The sequence below is a fragment of the Fundulus heteroclitus genome, chromosome 16, assembly GCF_011125445.2.
Source record: "Fundulus heteroclitus isolate FHET01 chromosome 16, MU-UCD_Fhet_4.1, whole genome shotgun sequence".
NCBI lineage: Eukaryota > Metazoa > Chordata > Actinopteri > Cyprinodontiformes > Fundulidae > Fundulus > Fundulus heteroclitus.
Window position 1 is genome coordinate 24499657 of NC_046376.1, and position 10937 is coordinate 24510593.

At 40.6% G+C, this 10937-nt stretch overlaps 1 protein-coding gene across 2 annotated transcripts; it reads left to right on the forward strand.

The window, feature by feature from the left end:
• Positions 1–1662: 1662 nt before the first annotated feature.
• luc7l3 (LUC7-like 3 pre-mRNA splicing factor) lies at positions 1663–10644 on the forward strand. Of its 2 annotated transcripts, XM_012881599.3 has the most exons (11): positions 1663–1908; positions 3462–3528; positions 3632–3671; positions 3755–3899; positions 4006–4080; positions 5578–5682; positions 6102–6263; positions 6392–6735; positions 6996–7228; positions 8295–8497; positions 9968–10644. In XM_012881599.3, exons 1-10 carry the CDS (start codon positions 1810–1812, stop codon positions 8462–8464), a joined length of 1440 nt encoding a protein of 479 aa, XP_012737053.2. In that variant the 5' UTR covers positions 1663–1809; the 3' UTR covers positions 8465–8497; positions 9968–10644. The 2 variants fall into 2 exon arrangements, with proteins under 2 accessions (XP_012737053.2, XP_021163775.2); XM_021308100.2 differs by having other exon boundaries at positions 8295–10639.
• The last annotated feature ends 293 nt before the right edge of the window (positions 10645–10937 follow it).

Here is a 10937-nt window from a genome sequence, read left to right on the forward strand (position 1 = left end):
TTTGTTTTTGTTGGTATTGTGACAATAGTGGTGGCTGCTGGGTCAAGGGAACATGGGTGGTGTTTTGTTATAATTCACTTATGATTAATTTCCCTTTGTGATTAATAAAGCTCTTTTAAAATCTTCATGTTTTAAGATAGATTTTATATAAATTATATTCATAATTGGAACAAAAAAAATGTAGTAAGCTGTTTTCCCTCAGTGAATTAAATTATTCTTTGACAATTGCATTTACGCAGGCTATGTTTTTTTTTTCAATATCAAACTTTAATTCTCTAGAACGGGGATCACCAATCTTTTTGAAACTGAAAGCTACTTCATACGAAGGGCTACCTGTACTGACCATTGAGTTAGAGCTCACTTTAACTGTATGTAATATAAACATGTTTTAATGCATTATCATCTTAAATCTATGTAAATACAAGTATGATTAAAAAGGAAGAGCAACTGAATAAAATAACATTTTAGATGCAGCTCACTGGATAGTTGTGCTATTTTTTGAACAGGCTTGAGGGCGCCACACGTGGTCCTTGGGGGCTACCTGATGCCCGCTGGCACCATGTTGGTGACCCCTGCTCTAAAACATTCCAGCAGGTCCATGGAAAAGAGCAGCTTCTCCATGGTGTCTTTTGTTAGAAGCTTTGAATCAAGAAAGTAAAGCTTTTTGTAGACCTCCACCTTTAGAGCTCATTAATATTTTGTTAATGGGTTTAATCTTTATTAAAGGAAATAACCAAACCAAATGATCAAGGCAACAAAAAGTTTAACAGGAGAAGCTGCAAACATTTAGACAGGAAAACCAGAAACTAAAATGAAAAATGCTTCTCCTGTCTTCAGTGTATCTGTACTATGCAATAAACTATTGAAGCTATTCCCTTTTTGTTTAGATTGCTTTTATCTAATGTTTTGTAATGCCCTACATCAGGCTATCCAAAGGGAAAACACCAGTTCAAGAATTTTTTTAATTTTTTAACTTTTTTTTATCTTTGTTGAACACCCACCTTGTGTTATAAAGTGCCTTGAGATGGCGTTCATCGTAAGAAAACTGAACCAACAGGACAGGAGTCGGTTTAAGTAGGAAGGGAATGGTTCCTGTGCATCAATTTCTTAAAGTTACATTTTCAATTTCAAAACAGCGCACTTTAAAAAAACAAAACAAAAAAAAAGAAAAGAAAAAGTTGGAGTGACCTCAGTTTTATCCAGCTGTATTGGCATAAAGCACTGCAGTGCTGCCTACTTTCAGATAGCTGGTCAAAATTAGGCTACTGCACCTTCCTCTTGTTTACATAATAATAATAAAAATAATAATAAACAACCAATAAATGGCATGTATTGGAACTGATTTGGACTGGCTACTTGAGCAAATAGCATGACTAATTCATCACCTAGTTGCTAGATTTGCTGTGTTACTCTATGGCTATGGTGTCCAAACTTTTTTTTTTTTTTTTTTTTTTTTTTTTTTTACCATGCAGGCCAAAATCATCAAGCTTGACATCCCTGCGGGCCGCAACTTTGTTTTTAAAGTACAAAAAGTTATTTAATTGAACTATATTCCTCAGCCATAAAACCAAACGCCAACATTTTACAGAGCCTTTATGTTTTAAGGCTGAAGACTTTCCCGTGAACTGTGTGCAGCAGACGGTTTTGCATCCGGTTCAGACCGCTCTCTTTGTAGCGTGAGCGGGCGTTGTTGCTCGCTACCGCGTCTGCCATTTTGGTGAGAGCTACTCTGCGTTGCACTTGGCATTAAACAGGCTCTTCGGGATACACGGCGGTGCTCCGAAAGCAAGGCAACGCCAACCGGACAAGATGCTGTCTGCAGCCCAGTTGCTCGACGAGTTAATGGGCCGGGACAGAAACTTGGCCCCCGACGAGAAGCGCGCCAACGTACGATGGGACGACGAGAGCGTAAGTTAGCATCGCAGCTAACGGTTAGCTACGGAGATGCGATTAAGCTAGCGTGCTCTAGGCAACGCGTGGCTGTCTGTTTTCACGCCTCGTGAGATTGTGGGAGTCGGCTGCCTTCGCCGCCGCGAGTCTTCGCTTCGCTTCAGATTTAATTTATAAAAACGTCAAATAAGTCCCAGTGGAAACTTGGCTGTGTGGGGGGCGCGTGTTAGCGGAATTTACGGGAATTTGCTAACGGCTAAGCTAGGCCAGCAGTTCACAATGAAGGATGGCAACGCTGTGGCTAGCAGCTGCTGTCAACGAAACTGGGAAAGCCTTTTAAGAGTAATGTCTCGATCTGAGCGCAGTATTTGGATAAACGCATCTAGATACCTAGAAATGAGTCGAAATGTTCGTTGGTTTCTGGTTCACTCCGTATGTACACCCGTTACAGCTTTGCTGTTCGCGCAAGTACGTTAGCAAACTTCTCACACGCGTTTTTTGTTCACAACTATTTCCTCAAGCCAAGCGCTAAAAGAGCTTTCTAAAAACACGATCACGCGTACGGGTTATCAATAAGGAGATCTACGGTGTTTGAAGCCTCACGTAACAAGTGATTAAGTTGCCCTTGATTCACAATGAAACCGGTAAAAAAGTTGCTATCCAAGTCACAGAAAATGGCTGCTTAAAACTTTCTATTGGATGTTTCCATAAAACGTCGTTTAATGTTGACCTATTTTAGGTGTTAATAAGGGAGTATTTATTACAAGTATAATAACGGACATCTTTTTTAAGTCAGTCACATTTTTTTACTGTAAAAAATATATTTTACCAGCAAATTATGCCAGAAAAAAAGTTGTAAAGCATCCTTATCATATCTGTTTTTGTGCTACATAGGCACGTTGCGTCCACAATTAACAGACTATATTAGGTTTATTCAGAAGAAACCTCATTTTGAACTACATTAAACACCTTAAACAGATCCAAAACTTTAACGTTGTGTACTTTCTAAATCTCAGGAATGAAAATTGGATAACAAGTCATATTTATGTCCTCAGTAGTTTAAACGATATCTGCAGTAGAAAATCTAATCAGATTTTTGACGCAATGGCACAGCTTGTAGTGTAATTCACATTTAAGCTAAAAACGGTACATGCAGGTTAGTTTTATTTCTAATCTTGGGAATCTGCGGATTCTTATTCTCTGATATTTTGCCTGGTTAATGTGAGAGACATTCTGTTTTTATCGTTGGCAAAATCTGATGCATTTTACTGACAACTGAATGGATCCTGAGTGAAGTTAAACAAATCCAGTTACCTGAACAGTATTTCTTTACATTTTACTTTTACAATTGACCTACAAGGCAACATTGCTCACTTTTATTCAGAACGCATGCCGTGAATGTAGGGATCATGCTGAAAAGCTCTTGATGACAGTGTCAGTAATAGTTTTTTACCTAAATGTAAGCCTTTGCTTCCATAGCTTCCCAATGTGTCGTACATAGTCTGTTGTTCTTTGATCCAAGATACAAAATGAAGGAAAAAAGGGATTTATATTTCTGTTTTTCTGTTAAGGTCTGTCGATACTATCTGTGTGGCTTCTGCCCAGCTGAGTTATTCACAAACACGCGCTCTGACTTGGGTAAGGATGTGTAAAAAATAAATACAAATATGAATTGATTCAGCAATGCATCTCATGAGTTATGTATAATTTTCTAATTTTTCTTTGTTAATTTTTTTTCTAGGTCCTTGTGAGAAAATCCATGATGAAAATCTCAGAAAACTGTAAGCTCTACTTCTGATGTTATACTTTTTATCCCCCCCCCCCCCTTGATGTTTTGACCTGACAAACAGCTTCTTCCTCACAGGTATGAGAAAAGCTCACGGTTCATGAAAGAAGGCTACGAGCGAGACTTCCTGCGGTATCTACAGTCTCTCCTGGCAGAAGTAGAGCGGCGGATTCGTAGAGGGCATGCTCGGCTTGCGCTTTCCCAGGCTCAGCAGAACGCTGGGGTGTGTAATTTAGGTTGTCACCAGAAAAAATGCACTTTATTGTTAAAAACCCACAGGATATCAAATCCACTGTGTGACTCAGATATTGTGTTTTTAACTCCCTCAGGGTCCGGGTCCATCTGGGAAGAATGAAGAGAAAGTTAAGGTTCTAACAGAGAAGATAGAAGACCTGGTCATGCAGGTTTGCAATTAATTTGTTGACAGATATTGATTTGTTTGGGACGCATTCATCTGAATTTTGGGGCTGATTTTCCAGTGTCTATTTTTCGTTTAATGTTTCTTTTAGCAATATGATTTCTCTTTGAGAGCTACGACAAAAGAAAATCTATGTAATCAGTATTAAAAATGCTCCTGCTGTGGACTGTTAGATATTTACACAGCGAGCAAAGGGTGACCGCAAACTGTGTGAGGCAGCAGTCACCGTAGAACAGGGGTTTACTATCTAAGAACTAAAATAAATTGTCGCTAACATCCTCGTTTTAGCTTGTTAGCTTCTTATTTAGAATCAATTTAGTCAGAGAATACTTTTTTTTTGTAATACTATGAGTCTCCCATAAAGCAGTGGTTTCCCCCTTTTCCCCCCCTTAGGGCACCACCTTCTGCCGGCATAATAGTAGCCGAACATTATTTGTTTTGGAAGTATTTTGTCTCACACTTAATGCGCTCGTTGGGCAACTGTTCACTTTACACCCATGTAGCAGATAAATTAGATTTACACATAATGTTTAATTCAGCACACTGCATCTGCTTGTTGCTCTCTGTGTAATTGGTGGTTTTGGTCATTATTCATGTGCCTGAAACATTTCTTTATTTTGTATCATAACTCCATAAATGTACTCAGGATTAGGCAGTTGTGTGTAAAAGTAGTTTTACACACAAAACTAAATTCATTTCTCAAATGCTGTCATTTCAATATCCAACCTGTTTCATGACTGACATGGTTTGAAACTTCAAACAGATAAAATGGAGCCAGTTTGCTTTAAGAACTTCGGCCTTCCTGTTACCTGCTGAGAGGCTCGTTCTCTCTACACCTGAATGAATGTCATAGAAAGTGCTGTCTTTTAGAAACAGCTTCTGACATCTTTGCTTCAGTTTTTTATTTTCTAAAAACTCAGGTACATGGATTTAGAATGCGACCTAATCTCTCAGTGGTATTACTATAAAAATCTCAGGCCACACAAGAAAATAAACCAAAATCCTGTAGGTTCCTATACACTGTGAGTGTAAACGTTGAGTGTGGCCCTTTTAAAATGGCTCCTTCTGCAAGGTGCTCAAAATAGGCGAAACTGTGTAAGTGATATCTCATTATCTGAGAATGATTTTGTGCAAAACATTTAATGAACATGTTTTGTGTAGCCCACAGACCGATCGTATATGTTTAAAATGAAGCATAATAGCTCACCTGTAATGGTCAGAAACCATCGTGTTTTTGGCTGAAAAAGGTTTTACTCCAGTCAGCATTTGATTTCTTCGTACAAATATCATACGTTACAAAAGTGACTGCTAAGTAAATAATTTAAGACTGTTTTTGTGTTTGCCTTTTGTAATTTCTTTTTTTTTTTAGTGTTCGATTTGCCGTTAGTGAGAAGGTCCATTTTAAATAAATTGGTGTGAAATGAAATTCTAAAGTTTAAACCCGAATTCTTGTTTTCCCTGCTAACTTACTGCTCCTCCTTAGATTGAGGAGCTGGGATCAGAGGGACGCGTGGAGGAGGCTCAGGGAATGATGAAGCTGGTGGAGCAGCTGAAGGAGGAGCGGGAGATGCTCAGCTCCACCCCCTCGGTGAGTCAGCTAACGCCGGCTAATCGGCCTACTGATGATTCTCTAGATAGCTGCTGCTGCTTGTGTAATACAGTTTTTTTTGCAAGCGCGAGTTTATGCTTCAATGTGTTCTAATACAACACTAAAATAAAAACCAGGGTTTGCCCCCAGAAAATTTAAAACGCCTGGCAGTGGTTCCAGAGCAGAGCGTTGTGTGTTGTGATGCAGCTCAGAGCGGATGCTAATGCTAGCTTAGCATGTAGCACTGTTCTGCATTTCTCTTTTCTTGTTTGTCTGAACGACACTTCTGCGTTTATCTTGTCAATAAAGAGGGTCACTCGATTTCTTCCGGCTGTCCTCCGCATGTTAGCAGACTAAAAACGCCTTATGTTGTATTTATTGATATGGTGTGAAGCAAATATTTTTGCTGTTTCCTTTAGACCATTGAGAGCTTTGCAGCTCAGGAGAAACAGATGGAGGTGTGTGAGGTGTGTGGGGCCTTCCTCATTGTGGGCGATGCACAATCCCGAGTGGATGACCACTTAATGGGCAAGCAGCATATGGGCTACGCCAAGATCAAATCCACTGTAGAGGAGCTCAAGGTAAGAGAATGGTTTCTTTTGTAATTGTTTATGAAGTGCCTGAACTGAGCCTTGCACATCCAAGATATTTAATCTGCACACTGCTTGACGTTGTTGGATTGGGGATTTATTTTAATTTTTTTCCCCAGGAAAAGCTCCGTCGTCGCTCCGAGGACCCTCAAGGCGAAAGCCCTGCTCTCAAACGGGACAAAGAAGAGCGAGAGCGGGAGGAGAGGGAGAAGAAACGCAAAGAGGAGGAAGAGAAGGAGAAGGAACGGGAGAAGGAGAAGGAGCGCGAGAAGGAGAGAGAGCGAGAGCGCGAGAGGGAGCGAGACAGAGAACGGGAACGAGAGCGGGACCGCGAGAGAAGGGCGAGGCGAAGCCACTCCAACAGCCGCCACTCCAGCCGCACGTCGGAGAAGAAGCGGAGCAGATCCCGGGACCGCCGGAGGTCCAGGAGCCGAGACCGGGACAGGGAACGCAAGCGGAGCAGGTACAGCGGCTTTCTTTTCCTTCAGTCTGCAATGAAATGGTTTTAATAATATTCAGCTGGATAAAACATTTTTAACCTCAACATCTGAGATTTAGCATCATAAAAAGGTTTTTGGGACAGTAACAAATGATACAATCTTTTTTTTTTTCTTTATAATTTTTAACAGCATGAGTTAGCAGTCACTGTTAGACGTGTCAAAGGTTTGCTTCTGTATATGTGAAAGTAAGCTTTCTTTGTTTTTCTTCTTCTTCTTTCTCCAGGAGTCGCGACAGAGAGAGGAGGCGCAGCCGGGACCGCTCGGACAGAAAACGTCGCTCCCGCAGCCGCGACAGGAGGAGGTCGCGCAGCTCAGAGCGCAAGTCTCACCGGCACCACAGCCGAAGCCGCAGCAAGGACAGAGACAGAGAAAGGGACCGGGATAGGGACAAGGACAGAGAAAGAAACAGAGACAAAGGAAGGGACAAAGACAAAGAGCGGTCACCAAAAGAAAAAGGTAAGGACTTGTTTCCCTCAGCTCCTTATAAGACAGGGTCTTGGATGCTTCTCTAATTTTCGCATTTTCTGATATTACATCCACAAACTAATGTATTGGGATTTAGAGTGGGAGCACAACAGAAGCAGCTAATGTGTAGCAGCACATTAGACTGGTACTCACCACTGAGCTATATTATACACTGGAGTGCTAATCACCGTCTGTTTGAACGAGTCACTTTGAAGCCACCAGCCGCCATATTGGTACTCCCTATTTTCCCCCAGTAAATAGGGAATATGTGCGCTACAGCATCGAATAACGAGGCTTTTCTCATGTTCAGGGGGGGCTTAAGACTTTTAAAATGTCAAATGCCATATAGTTTTATGTTATGTTCTAAAACTATCAAGTACTGAGAAAGTTATGTGCTGAAATATTTTGCATTTTATTCATTTAAATATATATGTTTAACATTTATAAATATATAAATAACAATATACAAAAACATACATATGAATAACATATTAAATATGTTATTCTCAGCACCTAATTTCCTAGTAGTTGATAGTGTTAGTACATCCACTGACTGTAGAATTACCTGTGAAACATTTTCACACAGCCAGAAAACTGCTTGTTATTGCAACCAAATCCTATGGGATTCTGTGAGAGTAGGGAGTAGCAAGATGGCGGCCAGTGACTTCAGTTTTTCGGCAAAATCAGCACTCCAGTGTATAATATAGCTCAGTGGTTCACACCAGAAGTGGCCCAGTCAAAGTCCAGACCTAACGACTTGGTGGCAATACAGTTCACTGACTCTCTTAACTCAGTCTAACAGAGCTGGAGCTGTTTTGCCCATGAATCTGAATCTAAATGTGTGAAACTCACTTTCAGCTGTAACTGTAATCCACTCGGGGGGGACTGAATATGAATGTGTCCCACACCGCTCCCATTTATATTTGTAATGAGAATAAACTTAAAACTTTTTACCGCGTTCCTTCTACTTTATAATTATGCGCTACTTTGGCCTATGACGCAACATCCCTACTAGCGGTCCGATTAATGCATAATTTTTTTTGTGATGCTCCGTCAGACCGTAAGACGACAGAGGAGAAGAGCAGCTCTAAGAAAGAAAGCAACGCGGCCACCATTAAGGTTTCGTCGGAGCCCGAACCAATGCAGACCGAGGCTGCCGCCTCCTCCCCTCTGCTTAACGGCCAGCAAGAGCTCCTCCAATCTGAAGGTGACACTCAGTCCAATTAAAACTGATCTGATAGGACCTCAGATCAGGCTCAGGTAAGTGCGTCCTCCTCTTCACTCCCCCTGGCTCTCGACCCACCCTCTCACACTCTCTCCCCTTTCCTTCAACCCTCCCGCCTCCCTTCCCGCCCCTCCGCCTCCCCCCCGCCCCGTTTCCGTTCAGTTCAATGCCGATGATTATTATTATTTTTTTGTCATGTGTACTATATGCAAATATCTTGATCCTGTTTTTGATTAGTGCATCGTAAGTATGCACTGAAGATGAAGGACTAGGCCCGATGAATGAGAAGAAAGTAGAAAACATTCACGCAAAGCCAAGAGGGAAAGACCAGTGTAGCCCTGAGCAAACATGCCCAGAGGTACCCCTCATTTTGTATCGGTTTTTGATCCTTATAGATGTTTTAATTTCACTCTGTGGAAGAAATGACAGAAAAAGCAAGTTATCCAGTCGCATTTCTCTAGCTGTATATACATGTTTTTCCTTTTTTATTATTTTTTTTTATATATATATATTACATTATTTTCTTACTTTGAAACAGGAAAACGTAGTAATTGCTGTTTTTCCATCCAGGGAGGAAGTTAAGTCACTGTGTTGCTACATGTTAAGCTCTATCTTGGGGATTTGCCCAACGCATGTGTAAACACAGACCATTTTCATACTGAAGATCAAATGCCATGGATTTCTTCTCCAGCTTACTGTGCCTGATAATGCCATGCACTGTGTTTTTCTTTGGAGGGGAGGGCGGGCGGGGGTTTTGTAGCACCCGGGGGGGTCTTAAGGACACTAACTGGAGGTGTAGGGTTTATCGGATGAATTGCAGCTGACTTCTATACCTCACACAGCGTTGGTGTTGTGAGCGAGACCACATGAGCAAAAGGGCAAATTAAAAATCTTGGATACTCTCTGACTGTCAAACTGTGCAGGTACTCACCCCAGGTACTCCTTTCTCTACCCACATCCATTTCTGAATGCTGTTGCCTGTCTGAAAAACAAAACAAAAAAAAAAGTTTTCTAGAACATGAATCCATTGTGTGCATATTTTTAATTGTCTGCTTTGCTTCTGTATTTGGTAACATGTCGGGGGAAGGAGAGTTGTTTAGTTATTCCTTTTGCCATTGGCTGAAATTGTCACTGACGTGTCCACAGTATTATCGCCACGGCACAAATTCCGCTACATGTCGAGCACAATTCCACTTTGGCGAAAGGATTGTTATTATTTAGGGTTTGTCACTAGTTTTAAAAAAATTATTGCAGTTTGTAGATATAACGCCAATAAAACATATTGAAGTTAGATGAGGAAAATCTAACATTAAATTGTTAGATGCATTCAAAACCTGATATGTTTACGCTAGCAATGTAAACGCTCCTTATTTATGACCGTACGTTTTCCCCCCTACAAACAAATAGCAGATAAACTGTTGCCTTATAGCTGGCTTATCTTGACTACACGGCCATGTTGTGGGACCCTTGCTAACGTTGGATATTGTGGCCGTTTTGCTCCGCAGGGGAAGCTGGAATATCTTGTGGAGGAAGAAGCAGAAGAGCACGCCCACCTTTACCCTGAACCTGACTCCGCTGCTTAAAAACAAGGTGAACCACATATGTGTAGGGGTTATTTAATAAATAACCAAAAATGTATATATCTAAATGAGGAGAGAGGGTAAATACATTGTTTTTTTTTGTTTTGTTTTGTTTTGTTTTTGCTGTTCTTTAATTGGCTGGATAAAGGCAGTTGTGGTTCATCTGATATTTCTGTTTTACTGATATAGATGGCAGCCAGATATCACTTGGAAGACTTAGGAAAAAGTTCTCAATGAGCTTTTTTTTTTTATTGAAAATCTTTACACATGCTATCCTCCTCGGCATTTAGTGAAAATAAAATAAATACAGTGCTCGTCGTGGTTTGTATTCATTTGTCGGGTTCTTCTTCTCCTGACCTCCTTTAAAAAAAACAAAAAAACAACTTCAATTAAAAGCGTATGTACAATGTAAGATACTTAGCAGGGAGTGTTTTCTTTTCTCCTCCACTTAGAGCTCACACTTCCTGCTGTTGTCGCAGAAATGTAAAATATTCTGATTGAAATTTGATCTGAAGCTTTTCATCATTCGAGATTTGTTTAATTTTCGCCTTGCTTTTATTGTACATGTTGTCATGTTGAATTAAAAAGTAAATTCTCGTCTTGTTCGTTTTTTTGTGTGATGTTTTCTTTGTATTTAATATTTATATTTTTACCTTCTGTTGAAGTGAAAATCAATTTTTTTTGTTTGTTTTTAACAAAAAATAAACTATTTGACAATGCCGTATTTTAAGCTCCATCCGCCACGACGACCTGAGGGTGGGGAGGCAGATCCGGTTACATGTAGCTGGTGACGAAGGGTGCCTCTGTTTGTGGAGATGAAATGTGCCGGATGGACCGCCCTGAGCGTCCTTTTCATCAGTCTGCAACAGTTTCTCTACCCAGTGGCTTCCTCAGA

Excerpts from the sequence above, each read along its gene's own strand:
- luc7l3 (XM_012881599.3), top strand. The coding sequence starts at position 1,810 with ATGCTGTCTGCAGCCCAGTTGCTCGACGAGTTAATGGGCCGGGACAGA. Across the intron at positions 3,900-4,005 it reads AGGCTCAGCAGAACGCTGGG|GGTCCGGGTCCATCTGGGAA; the intron begins GTGTGTAATTTA and ends TAACTCCCTCAG. Across the intron at positions 7,229-8,294 it reads GCGGTCACCAAAAGAAAAAG|ACCGTAAGACGACAGAGGAG; the intron begins GTAAGGACTTGT and ends ATGCTCCGTCAG.